Genomic DNA, 24,166 nt, shown 5'->3' with positions numbered 1-24,166 from the left:
TGCCACAAGAAGCAGCTGCATCAGGAGCCAGAGCCTGTGCGCCAGGGAGCAGCAGGAGGCACTGCCTTCAGGAGCAGCGGGAACCAGTGCTCCAGGGAGCAGCAGGAGCCACTGCCTCAAGGAGCAGCTGCATCAGGAGCCAGAGCCTGTGCGCCAGGGAGCAGCAGGAGGCACTGCCTTCAGGAGCAGCAGGAACCAGTGCTCCAGGGAGCAGCAGGAGGCACTGCCTTCAGGAGCAGCGGGAACCAGTGCTCCAGGGAGCAGCAGGAGCCCACTGCCTCAAGGAGCAGCTGCATCAGGAAGCCAGAGCCTGCGCGCCAGGAGCAGCAGGAGGCACTGCCTTCAGGAGCAGCGGGAACCAGTGCCCCAGGGAGCAGCAGGAGGCACTGCCTTCAGGAGCAGCAGGAACCAGTGCCCCAGGGAGCAGCAGGAGGCACTGCCTTCAGGAGCAGCGGGAACCAGTGCCCCAGGGAGCAGCAGGAGCTGGGCCAGTGCCCCAGGGAGGAGCAGGAGCCACTGTCCCAGGGAGCAGCTGCATCAGGAGCCAGAGCCTGTGCGCCAGGGAGCAGCAGGAGCCAGGCCAGTGCCCCAGGGAGGAGCAGGAGCCACCGTCCCAGGGAGCAGCTGCAGGAGCATTAGCCCGTGCCTCAAAGGGCAGGAGGATCTCAGGAAGGGAGGGAGCCCCAGGCAGGATGGGAACCCTCAGGCTGACCGCAGCCCTCCTGCTTCTCCTGGTGAGAGGTGAGTGACCCCCCCCCCCCCCCGGGCACTGGATGGAGGGGAGGGAGGGAAGCCAACAGCAGTGCAGGGGCAGGTGGGGTCCTTACCTTTCCAGGTCTACAATGCATTTATATGGAATTCCTTAAAGCCCAGAGAAAGATCTGCTTTCTCCCACCACCCCCAACCTTACTCTCCTCTTTCTGCTTTCCCTCCCTTCCTCCTCTTGCATTTCCCTGGCACCTTTTTCAAGTTTCCCTTCCCTACTTTCTCCTCCCTTTCTCCCACGGAGGGGACGGCTTTGGGGGCCGCAGTCTGGTGTTATCCCAGGGGGGGGCAGAGCCCAAAGGCCACCTTAGCGGTTCATTGAGGATGGAAGCCAGCGAGAATCTCCCCCAGCCCAGCCCCCTGCTAGGGGCTTTAGAGAAAGGAAAAGGGTGGGGGGAGTGCCAGGACCCCTCCCCACACCTCATTCACAGGAGCATGGCCGGCTTCCAGAAGGACATACCCTCTTATATGGCAAAGAGGTATCCCCACCCCCACCCATCGGTTTTTGAGCTTGGCCTGGGAAGGAGAGGGGTTATTGCTGCTTGAGTGCTTTCGTATGGGGGGGGGGGGCTGGTGCCAGGAGGTGTCAGATCCCTCGCCCTTTCCTTTTTTTTTTTTTTTGCTTCCAGTTAGGTTTTGCCTGGTGGCCTAGGATAAAGAAAGCCGGGGGATGCCATCCGTGGCTGACTCCGAGCCCCCCCCCCCCCCCCCGGGAGAACACAAGTCCATCCCATCTTAAATTCCAACTCCTCTTTCAGAAGATTTTATTTCAATTGAGAAGTCCCTCAAGAATCCTTTGGGCGGAGGAGGGGGGGGGGGAATAATTGAGCTGGAAATCCCATGACGGACTCCTATATTCAGTATGACCTAGAGCTGCCCACTCACCCCAGGGTCCATGAGCTTGACCAGCACTGCTGGGGAATAGGGAATCAATCTCCAGTTCTTACCTTGCAGGGAGAGATGACAAAGCTTTGCTTCTTTATCAGTGTGGTTCCTGCATGGGGATGTGATGGAGATCTGCCCTTCAGCTGTCCGTGCTGCATTCATGCTTTACATGTTTCAGTGTGACGCCTGCATGGAGCTCTGAAGATCTGCATTTCAGCTGTCCATGCTGTATTCATGCTTTACATGTATCAGTGTGATTCCTGCATGGGGCTCTGATGGAGAACTGCACTTCAGCTATTCGTGCTGTATGCATGCTTTAGATGTATCAGTGTGACGCCTGCATGGGGCTCTGATGGAGATCTGTCCTTCAGCTGTTTGTGCTGTACATGCTTTACATGTATCAGTATGAGCCTGCATGGGGTTCTGATGGAGATCTGCTCTTCAGCTGTCTGTGCTGTATTCATGCTTTATGTGCATCAGTGTGAGCCTGCATGGGACTCTAATGGAGATCTGTCCTTCAGCTGCCTGTGCTGTATTCATGCTTTGCATGCATCAGTGTGATTCCTGCATGGGGCTCTGATGGAGATCTGCCCTTCAGCTGTCTGTGCTGTATTCATGCTTTACATGTATCAGTGTGACGCCTGCATGGGGCTCTGATGACCTGCTCTTCAGCTGTCTGTGCTGTATTCATGCTTTATATGTATCAATCTGATGCCTGCATGGGGTCCTGAAGATCTGCATTTCAGCTGACCGTGCTGTATTCATGCTTTATATGTATCACTGAGACACCTGCACAAGACTCTGCATGTATCAGTGCAATGCCTGCGTTGGGTTCTGATGAGAATTTGCTCTTCAGCTGTCTGTGCTGTAGTCATGCTTTACGTGTATCAGTGTAACACCTGCGTGGGGTTCTGATGAAGATCTGCTCTTCAGCCGTCCGTGCTGTATTCATACGTTACCTATATTGATGCATGGGGCTCTGATCGTGCTGCATTCATGCTTTGCATGTATCAGTGTGACACCTGTGTGGGGTTCTGATGAAGATCTGTTCTTCAGCCGTCCGTGCTGTATTCATCCGTTACCTATATTGATGCATGGGGCTCTGATCACAATCAGCAGAGCAGTGTCCCTGGCTTGTGTGAGGGGGAATAGCTGAAAGGAAAGAGATCTCAAACTTCTCAAAACTGGGCCCTAGGTAGGAAGCCTTTCTCCTATGCTCACAAAACAACCTTCAGCGCTTCAACCCCTTAAACAGAGATCAGAAGACTAAGGAGGTTTTATAATAATTTTAAGCTCTAAGTGTGCCAAAGACGGGAGGTACGTACAGAAGTCGGGCGGGCACACCTCACATGGATTTAAAATAACGCATACAAGTACTCGCATATCTCCTGGTGCATGCACACAATAGTTTTTTGCAAAAAAAGGGGCACGGCCATGGTCCGGCAAGGCGTGACCACTCCTAGATTTCTCAATGAAATTTGCGCATACGCATGTACATGCGCAAGCGAGCGCTAGGGTCCCCTATCACATAACTTCTGCTATGGACGACGTGCGAGTCCTAAAACAAAAAAAAAACTAAAGAGGCCAGCAGGCTTTTAAGGGTCGAGGGCTAACAGGATAAAAGATAGGCTGGTTAAATGGGGGGGGGGGGGGGGGGGGTGTTTTAGGAAGTCCTATCCTTTTACCTGGGCGAACTGGGAATGAACTGGGGAGACTGGTAACAGCGTAGGCTGGCGTGTCTACTAAAATTCCCCCACTTATGCAGTAGAGACAGCATTTGTGCGCACGTCTATAGAAAACTGCGTGCACATGTAAGTGCGCACAGCCTGTTTTAAGCCACGTGTGCGTATACGCGCGTATGTTATAAAATGGCAGCGTCCATCGGCACGAGCTGGCATACGTGCGCCAGCGCAGCTGTCTGCAAGGTTACCATCCCTGTTTCCATGCTCTTCGTCCTGACTGTCTGCCAGTTTTCTCACCGTTGGAGGTATGGTGAGATGATTGGGAATGACTGGGCCCTCGACCCCTCTCACTAAGGAAGGGGTGAGAGGCAGATTAATAATCAAGGAAGATCCTTGGCCACTTCCCCCTCCACAGCTGTGAGACAACTGGGTGGTGCAGGAACTTCTGATGGAAGGGGCAGGACTGGATCCAAAAAAAATCTGTGCTACAGGGTGGGAAGGAGAGAGTAATCTCTCCCCTTCAACCCATCTCAACAGCTTTGCTTCCTTAAACCAAAATCTTGACTGAATTATCTTCTTTCAGGTACTATGTCAACTGAAAGCACCACTGGTACCACACCTGATCATTCATCCAATGCTACCACATCCCACCCACCTGCTGTGACCACCACAAACAATGACACATCCCACCCGCTTACCGAGACTCCCACATCTCAGCCACCTGCTATGACCATCTCCAGCAATGCCACATCCCGCCCATCTGCTGAGACTGCCACAGCTCACACACCTGCTGAGACCATCTCGAGCAACACCACATCTCACCCAGAGACTGCCACATCCCGCCCACCTGCTGAGACTGCCACAGCTCACACACCTGCTGAGACCATCTCGAGCAACACCACATCTCACCCATCTGATGAGACTGCCACATCCCGCCCATCTGCTGAGACTGCCACAGCTCACACACCTGCTGAGACCATCTCGAGCAACACCACATCTCACCCGTCTGATGAGACTGCCACATCCCGCCCATCTGCTGAGACTGCCACAGCTCACACACCTGCTGAGACCACCTCGAGCAACACCACATCTCACCCATCTGATGAGACTGCCACATCCCGCCCATCTGCTGAGACTGCCACAGCTCACACACCTGCTGAGACCATCTCGAGCAACACCACATCTCACCCATCTGATGAGACTGCCACATCCCGCCCAACTGCTGAGACTGCCACAGCTCACACACCTGCTGAGACCATCTCGAGCAACACCACATCTCACCCATCTGATGAGACTGCCACATCCCGCCCATCTGCTGAGACTGCCACAGCTCACACACCTGCTGAGACCATCTCGAGCAACACCACATCTCACCCATCTGATGAGACTGCCACATCCCGCCCAACTGCTGAGACTGCCACAGCTCACACACCTGCTGAGACCATCTCGAGCAACACCACATCTCACCCATCTGCTGAGACTGCCACATCCCTCTCAACTGCTGAGACTGCCACAGCTCACACACCTGCTGAGACCATCTCGAGCAACACCACATCTCACCCGTCTGATGAGACTGCCACATCCCAGCCCATCTGCTGAGACTGCCACAGCTCACACACCTGCTGAGACCATCTCGAGCAACACCACATCTCACCCGTCTGATGAGACTGCCACATCCCGCCCATCTGCTGAGACTGCCACAGCTCACACACCTGCTGAGACCATCTCGAGCAACACCACATCTCACCCGTCTGATGAGACTGCCACATCCCGCCCATCTGCTGAGACTGCCACAGCTCATACACCTGCTGAGACCATCTCGAGCAACACCACATCTCACCCGTCTGATGAGACTGCCACATCCCGCCCATCTGCTGAGACTGCCACAGCTCACACTCCTGCTGAGACCATCTCGAGCAACACCACATCTCACCCGTCTGCTGAGACTGCCACATCCCTCTCAACTGCTGATACTGTCACAGCTCACACACCTGCTGAGACCATCTCGAGCAACACCACATCTCACCCATCTGCTGAGACTGCCACATCCCGCCCATCTGCTGAGACTGCCACAGCTCACACACCTGCTGAGACCACCTCGAGCAACACCACATCTCACCCATCTGATGAGACTGCCACATCCCGCCCATCTGCTGAGACTGCCACAGCTCACACACCTGCTGAGACCACCTCGAGCAACACCACATCTCACCCATCTGATGAGACTGCCACATCCCGCCCATCTGCTGAGACTGCCACAGCTCACACACCTGCTGAGACCACCTCGAGCAACACCACATCTCACCCATCTGATGAGACTGCCACATCCCACCCACCTGCTGAGACTGCCACAGCTCACACACCTGCTGAGACCACCTCGAGCAACACCACATCTCACCCATCTGATGAGACTGCCACATCCCACCCACCTACTGAGACTGCCACAGCTCACACACCTGCTGAGACTGCCACGTCGCGCCCACCTGCTGAGACCGTTTCAAGCAATGCCACATCTCTCCGGCCTGAAGGGACCACCTCAAACATCACCACGACCCTCACCCTTCCTCCCAACACCACTTCCAGTGAACACACTCCTGTTTCCCAGCATCCTCCTAGCTCCATGCCCACCAGTGTCTCCACAGCTACTGCCAGCTCAACAATAGCCATCCCAGGGGAAGATGTCAACTCATTTTTTCTCCAATGTCGCATTACGAACTATCCATACAATGATAGCCTTCAAGTGATTGGTTCATCGTACTACACGTTCATGAAAGAGAGTGTCACTGGATTGGTAAGTTTTGTTTTCTTTGTTTCTGTTTTGGGTGCAGGCTGGGTGCTCCTGCTCGGAGACTGAAGCACACATACTGGCAAAATCTTTTGCTGAATACCACCTGGGTTATCGTAAATTAATTTTTCCACTTGGGAGAGGCTAACGCTTCTCAGCCCTCAAGCAGATTTAAGAAAATAAGGTTTTCCCTAGGGGGTCACCCAAAGTTTGCTATTACATCATATTCCTGGGGTAAAATTGAATTGTACTCATTTGGCCCAGTTTTGGGAGACGCTAATCTGATGCTTTGGATCCTGGTTCTTGAGTCCTGGTGGGAACTCGTGGTCATGTGAGGGGAGAGGGAAAGAGGAAACTTTGCTCATGCACTCTTCCGCTCAGCATGAGGGTGACTCCTTCATAGGAAGACAGTGGCCCTCCTGACCACGTCATTCACCCCCAGAGACTTTAGTGGTATCGCCCTCCTGACCACATCATTCACCCCAAGACTTCAGTGGTATCGCCCTCCTGACTAAGTCATTCACCCCCAGAGACTTCAGTGGTATCACCCTCCTGACCACGTCATTCACTCCCAGAGACTTTAGTGGTATCTCCCTCCTGACCACGTCATTCACCCCCAGAGACTTTAGTGGTATCACCCTCCTGACCACATCATTCGCCCCAAGACATCAGTGGTATCGCCCTCCTGACCACGTCATTCACCCCAGAGACTTCAGTGGTATCGCCCTCCTGACCACGTCATTCACCCCCCAGAGACTTCAGTGGTATCGCCCTCCTGACCACGTCATTCACCCCCAGAGACTTCAGTGGTATCGCCCTCCTGACCACGTCATTCACTCCGAGAGACTTCAGTGGTATCGCCCTCCTGACCACGTCATTCACCCCCAGAGACTTCAGTGGTATCGCCCTCCTGACCACGTCATTCACCCCCAGAGACTTCAGTGGTATCGCCCTCCTGACCACGTCATTCACCCCCAGAGACTTCAGTGGTATCGCCCTCCTGACCACGTCATTCACCCCCAGAGACTTCAGTGGTATCGCCCTCCTGACCACGTCATTCACTCCCAGAGACTTCAGTGGTATCGCCCTCCTGACTACGTCATTCACCCCCAGACACTTCAGTGGTATCGCCCTCCTGACCACGTCATTCACCCCCAGAGACTTCAGTGGTATCGCCCTCCTGACCAGCTCCATAGACTACAGTGGTGTTGCCTCCCTCATTACCATTCTTGCTACTGCAAGCCACAAAACTCTCAGTCTGTGGCAGTGCATGTTCGGAGGGGAAGGGGCGCATTTTGAGAATGCGCTTGTACAGGAATGGAGTGGAGAGTAGGGTGGGAAGGCTGCGTTCCATTTCTCTCAAGAAGAGGACCTGCTGCCATGACCCTGGAGTCAGTGCGGGGGGGGGGGGGGGGGAAGTCTTACTGCCCAGAGCAAGGAGGGAAGAGGGATCATAACCACTTCCCTACCCAGAAAATTCATTGGAATAGAGAGATTGCAGTCTTTGCTTATTCACTCCTCATTGTTTTCTTTCAGTGTGACCAGATCTACAACTGTTCCAGCTGTGCAACACACGCCAGCTATCGAGGCATTCAGGCAATTGCATTCAGGTACATAGCAAGGAGTGGACGAGGACAACAGGTCATAAGAATATAAGACTTGCCATCCTGGGTCAGACCAAAGGTCCATCAACCCTAGTATCCTGTTTCCAACATTGGCCAATCCAGGTCACAATTACCTGGCAGGATCCCAGGGGGTAGATAAGATCCCAAGCTGCTTAACCCAAGCATAAGCAGTGCATTTCTGCAATTCTACCTTAATAATGGTTAATGGACTTTTCCTCCAGGAGCTTATCCAAACCTTTTTTAAACCCAACTAAACTAACTGCCTTTACTACATCCTCTGGCAATGAATTTCAGAGATTAGTTGGCATTGAGTGAAAAATAATTTTCTCTGATTTGTTAGTTGCTAACTTCATGGCGTGCCCCCTAGTTTTTGTATTTTTTTGAAAGAGTAAATAACCGATTCACATTTACCCATTTACTCATGATTTTAATAGGCCTTTGTTATATCCCCCCTCAGCCATCTCTTCTCCAAGCTGAACAGCCCTAACCTCTTTAGTCTTTCCTCATAGGGGAACTGTTCCATTCCCCTTATCTGTACCTTCTCCATCGCAACTATATCTTTTTTGAGATGCGGTGACCAGAATTGTTCACAGTATTCAAGGTGCAGTCTTACCATGGAGCGATACAGAGGCATTATGACATTTTCCATTTTATTAACCATTCCCTTCCTAATAATTCCTAACATTCTGTTTGCTTTTTTGACTGCCACAACACACTGAGCCAACAATTTCAATGTATTATCAACTATGACGCCCAGATCTTTTTCCTGGGTGGTAACTCCTAATAAGGAACCTAACATTGTGTAACTATAGCTTGGGTTATTTTTCCCTATATGCATCACTTTGCACTTGTCCACATTAAATTTCATCTGCCATTTGGATGCCCAATGTCTCACAAGGTCCTCCTGCAATTTATCACAATCCGCTTGTGATTTAACTATTCTGAATAATTTTGTATCATCTGCAAATATGATTACCTCACGCATCGCACTCCTTTCCAGATCATTTATAATTATATTAAAAAGTACCGGTCCAAGTACAGATCCCGGAGGCACTCCATTGTTTACCTTTTTCCACTATGAAAACTGACCATTTAATCCTACTCTGTTTCCTGTCTTTTAACCAGTTTGCAATTCACAACAGGATATTGCCTCCTATTCCATTACTTTTTAATTTTCTCAAAAGTCTCATGAGGTTCTGGGTTTGAGTGACAAAACCCTTAACACTGAGGTTATTTTGGGACTTCTGGTAGGATCTTCCACTGTATTGCTTTGCAGTTGTGTGCCTCTCTGTGTATCACAGGCATAGAAGACATATCTTAGCGTCCAATTTCATGGCATTGAGTTGAATAATTCTGTTGCAGAGCAATAATTATTTTTTAACCAAAATAAGGGGCAAAGAATGGGACACTTTATAGAAATATAGAACATGACAATAGATAAAGAGCACTTGGCCCATCCAGTCTGCCCATGGCAGCCCCCACCTGAAATAAACACTTTACAGTCTCTCTTATAACAAATGTTTCCCCAGAGACATAGAATGAGAGAACCCAGCATGATCAGGTTGGGTTCCACCCTGATCCAAGAAAGGTCATTAGCATGGAGGAACGATGCTCGTAGCTTCAGGACAGCATGAGAATGATTTTACGTTGAGTACTGGAGCCTGTGCAAGCCGTGATAACCTTTCTTTGGCTTGACAGACAAGAAGGGGCAGTAGAAAGCTTTTACAGATCACACAGTGCCCTTTTTTTTAGATCCTTCCAAAATCACCGCTTTTGGAAAAATTGGTCACGGAGGTGACCTGTGCCAGGCAGCAACGTCAGCAGATTGGGGCTTTCTGCAGCCTGACTGGGCTGGGTGTCCTGGGTTGGGCAGGGGGAAGTGTGGGTGAACAGCTGTGCAAGATGCAGTGGTAAAAGGGAGCACTGAGTACTGCAGAAGGACTTGGCGACACTGGGGATCTGAATGGCAGATGCAATTTAATGTGGTCAGGCGCAATGTGATACATAGAGAGAAAAATAATCCCAACTACAGGTTCACGATGCTGGGTTGCATATTAGGCATCTCCACCCAGGAAAAGGATTTTGGAATCATCGTGGACAATAAGTTGAAATCCTCAGCTCAGTGTGCAGCAGCAGCAGCCAAGAAAGTAAATAGAAAGCTAGGGATTATTAGGAATGGAGAATAAAACAGAGAATATCATAACGCCTCTGTATCCCTCCATGGTGCGACCTCATCTTGAGTATTGTGTTCAGTTCTGGGCACCACATCTCAAGAAAGATATAGCAGAATTAGAAAAGGTACAGAGAAAGGAACAATTCCTCTTTGATAAGAGGCTACGCAGGTTAGGACTCTTCAACCTGGAGGTAACTGGGAGGGGGTATCATAGACGTTTATAAAATGATGAGTGGCATGGAACAGGAACACAGGGAACGGTTATTCACCCTTTCAAATAACACTAGGGGAAACTCCATGCAACTATTGGACAGCAGATTTAAAACAAATAGTCAGTACTGGTGTCCGTATCTCAAAAAGGATAAAGCCAGGATAGAGGCAGTCAAAAGAAGAGCGACCAAATTGGTGAGGGGTCAGCATCGGAAGACTTCTGAGGAGAGGCTGAAGGATCTGAATACACCCTGGAGGAGAGGAGGTGCGGGGGAGATAGGGTACAGACCTTCAGATACCTGAAAGGCTTTAATGTTGCACAAACGTCAAACCTTTTCTGTTGGAAAGAAATCAATAGAACCAGGGGTCATGAAATGAAACTCCAGGGAGGACGACTCAGAACCAAATGTCAGGAAACCTTTCTTCACGGAGAAAGTGGTGGATGTCTCGAGTGCCCTTCCGGATGAGGTGGTGAAGACGAAAGCAGTCAGGGAATTCAAAGGGGCTTGGGATAAGCACTGTGGGTCCCTAAAGGCCAGAGGTTGGAAATAAAGAAAAGAATGCATGGGGGTAACTGGGGGTAACTTGCTGGTGTGACAGTTGCTACCCTTAACAAATGAGCCTTGATACTGTTAATGCAACTCCATCATTGATCTCTGCTTCCAACAGCAGTGGGAAAAGGGAAATTGGATTCAAACAGCATCCGAGGGCCCTGACTTTTACGGTCTGCTAAATGATAAGCATGGGGGTATCCTGCACAGTGCAGCAGATACTGGCATAAGTTTGCTGGGCAGACTGGTCCCTTTCTGCCGTCACTTCTGTGTTTCTGTGCTTCTATGTTTAGGATGTGGTCAAGGCAGCGAGCATAGCAGGGTTTAAAAGGGGCTTGGACAAGTTCCTGGAGGAAAAATCCATAAACGGTGATTAACCAAGTGACTCGGGGAAACCCATTACTTGTTACTGGGAGTGAACTGGATCTGCGTTTTGGGATGGGCCACGGAAGGAGACAGGATGCTGGCCCAGCATGGCACTTATGTTCTTATACACTGTGCAGCCCAGACGGTATCGCCACAGCAGGAGTAACGGCACCCACAGCAATCCACATAATGTGCACACAGGACAAGGATTTGGAAGGGAGGCCAGTATCCGTGGCATAATGTGGCTGGTCTGTGGATCACAGGAGGGGGCTGTATGGGAGAAGCGTGCTCCTACAATGAGAGCAGATGAGGTCGTGAGTGTTTTTTTGGGTGGAGGTAGACACTTCAGCACCGGTGTAGGGACCGTGACAGGTCTCCCGTTAACCCTGAACGATGCTAGGCTGCCATGTGGGGGGAACGTGGCAGGTCTGTAACGCGAGGCGTTTTGCTCTAAATTGCAGCAACGGATCGGTCATCACAGACGTCAAACTCGGTTTCAGCAAAAGCAGCAGTGTAACAGCTCAGAGTCTTCAGGACCAGTTTGTGAAGAGTCTCACGGATAGCAATGATATCATAAACGGCCTGAATGTGACTAACCCCAGAGGTAAGCTGCACCCTGTCTATGATCTGAGCTTCAGGCTTCGCTGCTGGTTTGGGGGACCTGATGAGAGAAGGAGGGTAGGAGGGGGGTCTGTGCTTCCTCGCTGGAGGTCTGGGGATGCCATCAGGTGTTCCCTTCCCTCTCCATGGCTTAGTGCCCAGCGGGCTCCAGGTCCTGAGAATCCGCTGGATTTTTCACATCCAGGAACTCCCAGGCTGCTTTGCAATTAGAGTTGAAAACCCAAGGCTGATGACCCAGAGGGACGGGAGTCTGTGAGGCTTCCACTTTGATTTTTTTTCCCCATTCCTGCCTTTCCTAGAGAAATTAGAAGCACAAGTGCCAGCATGCAATGGGAGAACACCAGGACTGGGTTGGGGCAGGTGACAATTTCAGCCCCTTTTCTATCCTCCCCCAGTGACATCCTCTACCAACTTTTACCTTTCAGTGTCATCTACCCCACTGTCACCCACCCCACTGTCACCCGCTCCAGCGCCGCCGTCCGAATCCCTGGTGCCCGGCTGGGGGGTAGCTCTGCTGGTCCTGGCCTGCGTTATCCTCCTCCTCCTCCTCATCTTGGTCATCATACTGGTAAGAAAGCTGCTGTCCCTCACGCCTCCTTCACTCTCAAGTCTTCCCCCCCCCCCCCCGTCTCTCTGCGTGTGTCCCTCCCCCCCCCCCCCCCCCCGAGCCTCCAGGTACAGTTCTGCTCCCCCGCACCGCCGGGCTGTTCGGGGCTCATGCTTTCCCCCCACTTCACCCCTTTCAGATAATCTTGGCATGCCGGCGGAGGAACCAAGGGAACCTGGAGATCTTCAACTCCCGAGGGTCCTACCACCCAATGAGCGACTACCCCACCTACCACACCCATGGAAGGTACATGGCGCCAATCAGCAAACCCAACCCTTACAACGAGGTGAGAGGCAAGCAGAGTCGTACAGACCTGTAACCAGCGTCCTTCGATCGTGTGCCCTGTTTCTCGGCTTTTTTGTTCTTCCTTGAGTTAATCATTAAAAGTCCCGAGAGGACAGGAAAGGCCGCTGGCAGCTGGTGGGGGAAAACAACAGCCGGAAGGAAAGAGAGAGGTAAAGGGGCACAGAAGGGTCCGCCAGGGACCTCATTCTCTGAGCTCTCCTTCTCCCTGGTGGCTCCCTGCACCTTAACAGCCTGAGCTGGTGCCTAACCCGGTCCTGAAGATCTGCTCCCCCTAAGATTCATTTAGATTAGTAGGGGGTAGGGAAGGGAGAGGGGGGGGGGGAATGGCTTACATGAACCTTCTCTGCTCTCTCTCACCCTCTCCCTCCCCCCCTGCTCCCATAGCCAGGGGGGGGGGGGTGAAAGGGGGCAGACTCAGGAGTAATCTAAGGAAATGTTTCTTTACAGAGAGGGTGGTGGATGCACGGAACGGCCTCCCAGTGGAGGAGGTGGAAACAAGGACAGAGTCTGAATACAAGAAAGCAGGGGATACACGCAGGGGATCTCTGAGGGAGTGGGAGGAATTGTAGAGCCTAATTAGTGGGGTGGATGGGAAGACTAGGAAGGCTGTCCGGTCTCCCTCTGCCGTCATGTTCCTATCTTTCAGGCCCCCCACACACACACACATACTCTCCCCACTGATCCTCCCTTCTCAAATGTCTTCTCCCCCAATCCGGTCCTCCCTCCAGAGCTCAACCCTGCGCTCACCGAACGGAGCTGGTAAGGAGATGGCGAGCAGCGGGGCCTTGGCCTGCCATTGCCTCCTCTGCCACCCAGAGCTGGAGGGCTGGGCTTGGGCCCAACACGATGCCCCTGCTCTCGGTGGCAGAGGATGAAGATGAGGCCAGGGCACCACCACTCCCCTCTTCCTCCTCCTCCTCCTTCCCCTCCTTCCAGCTTCAGCGGGGGAGAGCAGGCAGATCTTCCTTTCGGCCCTGGCCAGTGTTGATGAGGAGAGGGGGACAGGCCAGAAACAGCCATTTACAGGGAGGGGGGAAGAGTCAGGTGGGAGAGGGGCGGGTAAAATCAGGGGTCCAGGACCCAGGCAAATTCTCGCAGCCCAAAAAACACATGAGCTTGGCAGAAGCTGCGGCTAATTCATCTGTGATGGGGGGGGGGGGGGGCAGGAGGAGGGAGGATTATCTCTCTGAATCTGCAAAGGTGGGGGTGGAGGAGGGGGGTTTCTGGGTATCTGTCTGCGTCCATATGCACATTACAACATGCAAACTCTCACACCTGCTGCAGGAATATTTCCCTCCCCGTCGTGCTCATTCCTTATCTCTCCCATTCTCTTTCAGATGCAGGTTCAGGAAACTCTCCTGGCCTGATGGTTTCTCCATGCCTTGCCAAATTGATGCATAAGTTGCTAAGTTCGTGGCAGTTTTTTGAGCATGTGCTTAATGGCCAGCCTAAGACAGGAGCTCCAGCTGTTTGTGCTGGTGGCCGAGCCGGGGGGGGGGGGGGGGGGGGGGTCATGGAGGGCTGTGGGCTGGGGGGGGGGGTGGCATCGCGGGCGTAATTCTGAAAATCAAATGCCGGGGCAGGGTTTCGTCTCCCCTGGAAAATGCCTCTTCACAATCAGGCAAACAGAACGGGCGCCATGGAGGCGCACGTCCTGGGGCAAGGATGGGAAATATTAAGCCAGGCTGGTTTTTTCCTGACTATATGACTTTTTAAAATGAATTCTGTTTGTCGGGTTATAAAATATTCATTAGAAAAGAATTCCCATTCATGGTTTTATTCTACGAGAAAGCCGTGCGCCTTTGACCCACTCTGGTCCCTGTGGTTCTGAGCTGATGCCCAGGGGCGGATTGGCCTATCGGGGGATGGGGCATCCCCCGGTGGGCCGATCGCTCCAGTCACGTGGTCTGCCGTGCGCGGCCGTGACAGAGCGAATACCCGGGCCGCTCCGACCTCGTGAATCTGCCGCTGCTGATGCCCCTTCCGTGCACTTCTGGATCAGGGACCCTAGCGGTTTCTCGTACAGGACGGGGCAGTGCCGTCGGGATACGGGTTTGCGCGTACCAGGGTATCTCTTGCTGAGAAGGGGGAGGGAGGGCGGGGGGCGCCGGAGCTGGGGGTGGTTTCCCATTTCGGACTCCTTTCCGTTCTCCTTTCCTTGGCTCTGCGTCCGAGACTCTCTCGCCCTTGGCTCGGATTGGCCTCGTCGGGAGGTTGCAATCCAGTTGACGGGGATCTTACTTCCTGGGGATTTCCGGGGTGGGGGGGGGGGGGCCTTCCCTCTTTGCCAGTTTATGACTGGGAGCAGCGATTGGGTCTCACGTGCTCGTGGGCAAAAGGCTTTGAGAACCCTTCTCGGAGTGATAAAACGAAATAGTGAGGTCCAGAAGGGGCAGCTCCTGGGTTCTGGTGCCGGTCGGAGATATCCCTGGGCAGGTTTCACTTCTGGCCTAGGCGACCAGGATGCCACCGGGTTTGCTGTTTCTCCTCTTTACCCCCCAAGGAGCTGCTTTATATATATATATTTATATATATATATATATATATATATTTATATATATATATATATATATATTTTTTTATTTTTTATTTTTAACTTTTATATACCGACATTCTTGCATTAAATGCAATCATGCCGGTTTACGTGAAACTATTATATAAATATAATATATATATATATATATATATATATATTTAAATAATAAATATATCTTTAAATTTATATATATTATAATAAATATATATATAACTATCTACTATATCCTATCATTCTCTCTTCTAAATCTCTCTATATATAGATACTTTATATTCTCTTCATTTATATATATACGCTTTACTAATATCTCTATCTACCTATCTCTCTCTCTTTCTCTATCCTCTCTCTTCCATTTTTTTGTGACGTGTCAAGCGATTACATTCAGGCCCTGTAGGCGTTTCCCTGTCCCCCAGACTTGCCCAAGGTCACAAGGGAGTGGCTGTGGGCTTTGAACCCTCCCCGGTTCTCGGCCCCGCTGCCCTGACCATTCCTCCTCCTCCTGAGAGACGGCTTCCGTTTTCTCTCTCCGCTCTGGGAAGTGCGCACGGGAGGGTCGCGCATCCCTACCGCTCCTTGGGGGGGTTTCCTTGCCTGCCCCTTTGCTAGGCCTTTGTTCTGTCGCTGGTGACTGAGGTGAGGGATTCTGCTGGCGCGGAGGCGTCTGAGGCCTTCCTCTCTCTCTTTGCCCCAGAGGAGGCGTGCGGGGGTGGGAGGCGGCTCTGGAGCTGCTGCGCCATGGGCAGGGCTGTCGGAACAGGGAGTTAGCGCTGTTATGGCGGTGGCAGGCTTGTTCTCTCTGTCTCTCACTCCTTCGCCTGTTCTCTCTCTGTGTCTTTTTTTTTTTTTTTTTTTCATTTGGACCTCGCCTCAGGCCCTTGGCTGGTGCTCCCCCAGCAGGGACTGGTTCCACAGTATTGTCTGTCTTTCTCGGTTTGGCCTGGATGGCAGGAACCGGTTTATTTACAAAGCAGAAAACCAGGCAGAGAGAGAGAGAGAGGCACACAGCCATATCTAATGCCGGATTTAGGCACAAGCTATCTAGGATACAGCTTAGGGCCTCAGTGCGTCTTTATCCGGCCCCGGACAGACACAGATCTCCAAGGGATGTCCCAGTGCCTCACACAGGACCTCATGGGTTGGGTCCCAGTTCCACCATCAGGAGGAGAGAGGCGCGCACAAGAGTACGAGGGGCGGGCTCTGGCCTTCCACCATTTTAGCCTCTCCTCCTGTTTCTCAAGTTCCTCCTGCCCCCAGGGTTTATTTCACCCCCTCTCTTCCGCAAATATCTTTTTTTTTTCTTAAGCATTCCAGCTCCAGAGCACAGGGACCAGGCCCGGGACTGTTCCGGGTCTTTTTTTTTTTTTTATCAGACTGCTGCCTGTCGACTGGAGCAATATCCTCCTCTTGCCCTGCCTTTGCTTTCCGGTTTAAGCAGGAAGGCAGGCTGCAGGTATTTTTAGAGTCCTCATTTGCATGCAGGCTGTTTGCATAATAAAATGAAATCAGATTCTCACGCCAGAAAAGAGAGAACCCCTTTATTCTGGGAAGTGCCGAGGATCCTGCACCCCTGAATCCTGCCCCTGCTCTTCCACGCCCCACTCTGCTCTTTCTCTGGCTGACGCCCCTCACCCTTAGCTCTTTACCGATCCCCTTCCTGAATGAGGGTAGCTGGCATTCTTCAGCCTTCCTGGCAGGACAGAGGGGAGGGCTTTACAGCTCTTTCTTGTGCCATTGCTTGACCGAGGAGCTTGAACTGGAAAGAGGTGAATGCACAGTGCACAGCTGGAGCTCTCTGCAGCCTGCCCCCCCCATTACCTGAGCACAGCTGGAGCTCTCTGCAGCCTGCCCCCCCCCATTACCTGTGCACAGCTGGAGCTCTCTGCAGCCTGCCCCCCCCATTACCTGTGCACAGCTGAGCTCTCTGCAGCCTGCCCCCCCCCATTACCTGTGCACAGCTGGAGCTCTCTGCAGCCTGCCCCCCCCATTACCTGTGCACAGCTGGAGCTCTCTGCAGCCTGCCCCCCCCCATTACCTGTGCACAGCTGGAGCTCTCTGCAGTCTGCCCCACCCCCATTACCTGAGCACAGCTGGAGCTCTCTGCAGCCTGCCCCCCCCATTACCTGAGCACAGCTGGAGCTCTCTGCAGCCTGCCCCCCTCCCATTACCTGAGCACAGCTGGAGCTCTCTGCAGCCTGCCCCACCCCCCCCCATTACTTGTGCACAGCTGGAGCTATCTGCAGCCTGCCCCACCCCCCCATTACCTGAGCACAGCTGGAGCTCTCTGCAGCCTGCCCCCCCCCCCATTACCTGTGCACAGCTGGAGCTCTCTGCAGCCTGCCCCCCCATTACCTGAGCACAGCTGGAGCTCTCTGCAGCCCTGCCCTCCCCCCCATTACCTGAGCACAGCTGGAGCTCTCTGCAGCCTGCCCCCCCCATTACCTGAGCACAGCTGGAGCTCTCTGCAGCCTGCCCCCCCCATTACCTGAGCACAGCTGGAGCTCTCTGCAGCCTGCCCCCCCCATTACCTGAGCACAGCTGGAGCTCTCTGCAGCCTGCCCCCCCCCCCATTACCTGAGCACAGCTGGAGCTCTCTGCAGCCTGCCCCCCCCCCATTACCTGAGCACAGCTGGAGCTCTCTGCAGCCTGCCCCCCCCCCCCATTACCTGAGCACAGCTGGAGCTCTCTGCAGCCTGCCCCCCCCCATTACCTGAGCACAGCTGGAGCTCTCTGCAGCCTGCCCCACCCCCCCATTACCTGAGCACAGCTGGAGCTCTCCGCAGCCTGCCCCACCCCCCCATTACCTGAGCACAGCTGGAGCTCTCCGCAGCCTGCCCCCCCCCCCCATTACCTGAGCACAGCTGGAGCTCTCTGCAGCCTGCCCCACCCCCCCATTACCTGAGCACAGCTGGAGCTCTCTGCAGCCTGCCCCCCCCCATTACCTGAGCACAGCTGGAGCTCTCTGCAGCCTGCCCCACCCCCCCATTACCTGAGCACAGCTGGAGCTCTCCGCAGCCTGCCCCCCCCATTACCTGAGCACAGCTGGAGCTCTCTGCAGCCTGCCCCCCCCATTACCTGTGCACAGCTGGAGCTCTCTGCAGCCTGCCCCCCCCCCATTACCTGAGCACAGCTGGAGCTCTCTGCAGCCTGCCCCACACCCTCCCATTACCCGTGCACAGCTGGACCTGGCTGCAGTCTGCCCCCCCCATTACCTGAGCACAGCTGGAGCTCTCTGCAGCCTGCCCCACCCCCTCCCATTACCCGTGCACAGCTGGAGTTGTCTGCAGCCTGCCCCACCCCCTCCCATCACCTGAGCACAACTGCATCATGACAACTTCTCTCCTCTTCATTTCTCCAGTACCTCTCCCTCTTCCCGCTCTTCCAGCCCATTCCCAGGCGACTGTTCATTCCCTTCCCCCCCCACCCCCCTTTTACCTTTCCAGCCTCCAGACTTGCTCCCAGTCACATCACAGACACCACAGTGGGAATAAAGTTCAACTCTTCCTGAACAAATCTTCCTCTGCCCTCCTCCTGGCTATTTCCATCTTTATCACGGCCCAAAGAGTTCTGCACCGCTGGAGCCCGGCAGGACCCAGGCCCCTGTCTGCAGGGAAACCTTCAGTAAAGCCTAAATGTTCCTTGTTCAGGGGCAGCGTAAGCTGTGGTTTCAGGAAAGCCCCTGACGTGTGAAGGACAGCAAGGCCCCGGCCAGCATGGCGGGCAGGAGCAGCTGGGGGTCAGGCCCACCTCAAGGGCATGGGGAGGGACCTGTGGGCTAGACAGAGAGAGAGAGAAGGGACCAGAAAGGAGGGAGAGGCTTGACGGTGAGGGAGGAGAGGAGAGACGGGGTGAGTAGTGGGTAGGAAGGTGGTGGGAGCAGGGCTGCAGCCTGTCCTCACCCAGGAGCTGGGACGGTTCAGGCAGCCACCTGGTCTGAACCGTCCCAGCTGCCCCTCCGTCATGTTCAGCTCTTTTGCTGGCGTTTCTCCGGGTGACCTGCAGGGCCGTCTCTGCCTCCTTCCCTTCTCGGGGAGAATTTTGGGGAAGGGACCCTGTAACCCTGTTGCTAACCTTGGGCTGTGCTGTATTCGCTGTCAGCGCTTCAGCACTGCTATTATTAATCATTACCAAGACACCCCCCCCCCCCTCCCTCTCTAAGCAAGGCAGTATCCTCCCTCCCTAGCCACACAGGCAATAGTTTTGCAAGCGAAATTATCCTTCTCTGGAGCTGCTCTTCCCGCAGATAGGTGGAGATGAGCTGCAAAGACCAAAATAGCTGCCAGACCCCTCCGTGCAACCTCCAGGAGACCCGAGGCCCTCCTGCTCCTGGTCAGGGGAGGCATTAGAAATCCCTCCCCAGATAGGTGCGGTTTTGCAAGAATGCAGACCCAGGGCGGGCAGGATCTGGACTAAGCTTGTAGAAACGTATTTTTTGCCCGGACGAGCAGGGAAGGTGCCAAGGACAGCAAGAGACTGGTAGGACAAGGATGGCCAACGAGCGCCAGGTCTTTGGGGGTCAGGCTGGGCTGGTCCAGGATTTATCCCCAGTGCCCATGGACTTCTACTCCCAGTTTCTACAACTCCCTGTGTGTGCCCTGGGGAGCAGAACCAGCACCGGCTCACCCTGGCTCTGCTAGCAAACCTGGCGGCGGGAATTCACCGGCTCGGCTCCCGCTGACCCATGCTGGCACCTGATGCTCGCCAAGACTACTTCAGACCATCCCCCGAGTGCGTCCGGTAGATCAGAGGTCGGGGTCCAGGGGTGGAGGGGGCACACCTGTCCTTTAGGGGGGGCTATAAGCTTCTGAAGGCAAACTGCCAATGACGTCCAAGCCAGGGGTGGCATGGCCGGACCGCGTGACCTTTAAACCGCCTTTCTCTGAGTGCCACGGGAAACCCCAGGGAGTTTTGAGAAAGGAGATTCCTACCCTGAACCTCCCGTCCGGGGTTCCTGCACCCCCTCTGTCAGGTGCGATTTCCCTCCCCCCCTCCCCCCACCTCTGCAGTCTCACGCTGGGTTCTGCTGGTGGATGGGTCCCGGGCGTGGTGTCTTGCACAGAAACGAGGAACACGGTGTCCTCCTGATAGAAGAAACTGGCCAGAGGTGGTTAGGGAGAGTTGATGATACACCAGGCAAAAGGAAAGTCACCTGGGGGACAGGGTAAGGGCAGGCATGGGTTGGCGTATGTGTATGGTGTGCTGGGGTTAGGGGGAGGCTGGCAGATCACCAAGAAAAAGGATCCAGTTCACTCAGGAAACTCCATGATGTGGCAAAGGACGTGGAGGCAAAAAGTGAATTTCCAGCTATCCCCCTCTCCCCCATCCTGTAGAGCAGTTCCCCTGTGTCCCGGTAACCTCCTGAGCTCTGCTCCCCTCTCTCTCCTATACTGTAACATTAGAGGAGTTCCCCCGTGTCCCTGTAACCTCCTGAGCTCTGCTCCCCTCTCTCCCCCCTATACTGTAACACTAGAGGAGTTCCCCCGTGTCCCTGTAACCTCCTGAGCTCTGCTCCCCTCTTCCCCCCCTATACTGTAACACTAGAGGAGTTCCCCTGTGTCCCTGTAACCTCCTGAGCTCTGTTCCCCCTCTCCCCCCTATACTGTAACACTAGAGGAGTTCCCCTGTCTCCCTGTAACCTCCTGAGCTCTGTAACACTAGAGGAGTTCCCCCCGTGTCCCTGTAACCTCCTGGGCTCTGATCCCCTCTCCCCCCTATACTGTAACACTAGAGGAGTTCCCCTGTGTCCCTGTAACCTCCTGAGCTCTGCTCCCCTCTTCCCCCCTATACTGTAACACTAGAGGAGTTCCCCCATGTCCCTGTAACCTCCTGAGCTCTGCTCCCCTCTCCCCCCTATACTGTAACACTAGAGGAGTTCCCCCGTGTCCCTGTAACCTCCTGAGCTCTGCTCCCCTCTCCCCCCTATACTGTAACACTAGAGGAGTTCCCCTGTGTCCCTGTAACCTCCTGAGCTCTGCTCCCCTCTCCCCCCTATACTGTAACACTAGAGGAGGTCCCCTGTGTCCCTGTAACCTCCTGAGCTCTGCCCCCCTCTCCCCCTATACTGTAACACAAGAGGAGTTCCCCTGTGTCCCTGTAACCTCCTGAGCTCTGCTCCCCTCTCCCCCCTATACTGTAACACTAGAGGAGGTCCCCTGTGTCCCTGTAACCTCCTGGGCTCTGCTCCCCCTCTCCCCCCTATATAACACACTAGAGGAGTTCCCCTGTGTCCCTGTAACCTCCTGAGCTCTGCTCCCTCTCCTACCATCCTGTAACACTAGAGGAGGTCCCCTGTGTCCCTGTAACCTCCTGAGCTCTGCTCCCCTCTCCCCCCTATACTGTAACACTAGAGGAGTTCCCCCGTGTCCCTGTAACCTCCTGAGCTCTGCTCCCCTCTCCCCCCTATACTGTAACACTAGAGGAGGTCCCCTGTGTCCCTGTAACCTCCTGAGCTCTGCTCCCCTCCCCCCCCTATACTGTAACACTAGAGGAGTTCCCCTGTGTCCCTGTAACCTCCTGGGCTCTGCTCCCCCTCTCCCCCCTATACTGTAACACAAGAGGAGTTCCCCTGTGTCCCTGTAACCTCCTGAGCTCTGCTCCCCGTCTCTCCCCTATACTGTAACACTAGGGGAGTTCCCCCGTGTCCCTGTAACCTGAGCTCTACTCCCCTCTCCCCCCTCTTCCCTGAATATGATTATTACGGAAGATTACACTGTGTTGCATTATTCATCATTTGGGTTGGGTTGATGGAGGGAAGGGTAATTGAAGGATCTGAGTGGGAGAGATTCACTATGTCCCTGATCTCCCCCCTGCCTCAGCCCTCCCTCCTCGTGACTCCAGGGATACTGTTCTTGTTGCTGTGACTGGGTAAGATATAGCCAGCTAACACTCCTCTGTTTGAGGTATTTCTGGTTGTGTTGGAAGGGCTCCAAGACAAATTTTTGACGGTGTTAGGAGTTAAACTTTAAACTCGTGAGTGGTAAGCAATGACGTCAGGCAGATCCTGAGGCGATAGTCAGGTATGGAGAGAGCTGTTGATCCTGGAAGCAGTTCTTTTCCTGCCTGTGGTTCTCTTCAGTAATCTTTCTGTCCTGTGTCAGGAAGGAGTCTCCACACTCCCTCTTTCATCCTTAACCCTGTTGGAGTGCATCAGTGGGATGGGTGAGGGTGAGATGGAGGGTGAGCGTACTTCAGGAGGGGTGTATGTGTGTGTATCCCCCACCTTTGTAAGACACTACAGGAGAAGGAAAGGAGGCAGTCCCAGGCCAAGAGATGACGAAGGAGGCCTGATCCCCATGTCGTAGTCTATCGCTATGACAGCCCTTTCCCCACCCTCAATGATTCAGAACCCCTTCCCATGTCGGCATGATTGCTCCTGAGAAAGGGAAAAAGCAAAAGCAGGTGTGGCAAGACAGTCACGACAACAGTGCTCACCTCTCTGTCTTTCTCAGATTTCAGGCAACGGTGGCAACGGCAAATTCTCCTACACCAACCCGGCCATGGACACCAACAATCTGTAGAAAGAGCTGGAGAGAAGAGCCCATCAAGTGCCCTGCAAGGAGTTGATACTGGGAGACCCACATGGGCGTCTGACACACCGGACTTGTGCAGAAACTGCTTCCCCCTCCCCCCATGGACGTGATCTACCAGCAGATGAATGCACACTAACAGTGTTTATCTCTTCAAATCTATGGGGGGGGGGGGGGGGGGTGAAATGCCACGTGATCCATGACTAATGGATTTATGGACCAGTACTCCACTCATCTGTGGGCTCTTCTATCATGAATCTAGTCCTTAAAATCCTCTTCATCCATCAAGATCCCCCCAACAACCCTCACCTTGGTTACTATGTCTTTAAGCAATAAGGAACCAAGCCTTTCTCTAAGCTGTAACCCTCCATGGAATGGGATAAAGCCTGGGTCGGCTAATCCTGCCCATTATGACCTGGAGTTTTGTGATCAACTTTGCGAGAGCTGCGGACCTCCCAAAAAGCCCCTCAGCCTGAAGGCTTCTCTGGTTCAGGTCAGCCGTTCACCACCATGGACCCTTGTTGACCGTAAGAGTCCTGACGTGTTGATCTGAAGGGAGTCCCCACTGTTGGCTCAGAGCATCGATAACCTGACCCTTTATTTGGAAGGGTCAGGCCTGACCCTTCATAGGAAGTAAGGCAATGGTCTCGCCTTCCTTCCTATCTTGCCACCCTTTTGATGTCTCGCTGTGCTTTTTCTTTTGAATGTTGTATACGTCTCACAACAGCTTCTCTTTTATACCGGGACTGATTGCATTTCAGGACTTGAGAGAGAAAGACACATTTTCAAGGGTGAAGCAGACCTTGGGGAGAGATATCTTACAGTTCTCTCCCGTTTCCATGACCTTCACCAGATTCTTTCAAATGGCACCCTCGGGTATCTGTGAGGGACGTGGCCTTTGGACTGGGCTGACAGCAGAAACATACCTGTGTCCTTGTAAAAACAATGACCAACCGTGACCTGATCCTCCTTAGAAGGGTCAACTGGGAGTTCTGGTTTCTTCTTCAGAATGAGGGCAGGGATCTGGAGAAACCCCTGGAGCCTCCAAGCGGGGTGCATGAAGGAACCTGCTGTCATCTTCATCTGGCTGGAGGAAGAGGTACCTTATAGTTTAATCTGAAGAAGCAGTATGACTGATAGATAAAGGGCGTAAAAAGAGTGGTGTTGGAGTGGTGAGGCACTCCTGGACGATTGGCCAAAGGCCATATCTCAGCGTTGAGCTTTTGGAGCGCAGGGCAGAGGCTGTGACCAGTCCCGGAGTTTGCAAGACATAAGTGGCTTTTGGGACCCTGGGCTACACACCGTGGACTCTGCAGGATCCTGAAAGCAAGGAAACCTTGCTGAGCACCTCTGGACCTGGAGGAAACGCCATCCAAGCGCTGTGATCCTCCCAGGGTCTCCAGAAGACAGCGCTGCAGGCATTGTTTCTCCAGGAAGCTCAGGTGCCAAAACCTCTGGAGATTCCAATAGAAAAGCACAAAGCATAGAGGCAAAATGCCGGAGCCATGTTGGATGTGGGCTGCACATTCAA

The 24,166-nt window shown here is 53.5% G+C and overlaps 2 protein-coding genes across 2 annotated transcripts in view; both read left to right on the top strand.

Moving 5' to 3' along the window:
* The window catches only part of LOC115077482, an 8,553-nt gene extending 4,501 nt beyond the window's left edge, over positions 1-4,052 (top strand). The window contains exons 2-4 of the mRNA XM_029579773.1: positions 1-258; positions 322-741; positions 3,916-4,052. The exon at positions 1-258 is cut by the window's left edge and continues 95 nt beyond it. Of these exons, the coding sequence (XP_029435633.1) occupies positions 1-258; positions 322-639 (576 nt within the window). The 3' untranslated portion in view covers positions 640-741; positions 3,916-4,052. The remainder of the gene's footprint in view (positions 259-321; positions 742-3,915) is intronic.
* Positions 3,921-22,759, top strand: MUC1 (mucin 1, cell surface associated). Its single transcript, XM_029579772.1, has 7 exons — positions 3,921-4,782; positions 4,877-6,123; positions 7,654-7,727; positions 11,504-11,646; positions 12,089-12,231; positions 12,410-12,556; positions 22,558-22,759. Exons 1-7 carry the CDS (start codon positions 3,921-3,923, stop codon positions 22,624-22,626), a joined length of 2,685 nt encoding a protein of 894 aa, XP_029435632.1. The 3' UTR covers positions 22,627-22,759.
* The last annotated feature ends 1,407 nt before the right edge of the window (positions 22,760-24,166 follow it).

The sequence above is a fragment of the Rhinatrema bivittatum genome, chromosome 16 (assembly GCF_901001135.1).
Source record: "Rhinatrema bivittatum chromosome 16, aRhiBiv1.1, whole genome shotgun sequence".
Classification (NCBI taxonomy): domain Eukaryota; kingdom Metazoa; phylum Chordata; class Amphibia; order Gymnophiona; family Rhinatrematidae; genus Rhinatrema; species Rhinatrema bivittatum.
Note: the sequence above shows the minus strand (reverse complement) of the source record. Positions and strands in the feature narration are given on the sequence as shown.

Bases quoted from the DNA above. Each gene is read 5' to 3' on its own strand.
- MUC1 (XM_029579772.1), top strand. From the start codon at position 3,921: ATGTCAACTGAAAGCACCACTGGTACCACACCTGATCATTCATCCAAT. The intron at 6,124-7,653 runs GTAAGTTTTGTT...GTTTTCTTTCAG, and splicing joins AAGAGAGTGTCACTGGATTG to TGTGACCAGATCTACAACTG. The intron at 12,232-12,409 runs GTAAGAAAGCTG...CACCCCTTTCAG, and splicing joins TCATCTTGGTCATCATACTG to ATAATCTTGGCATGCCGGCG.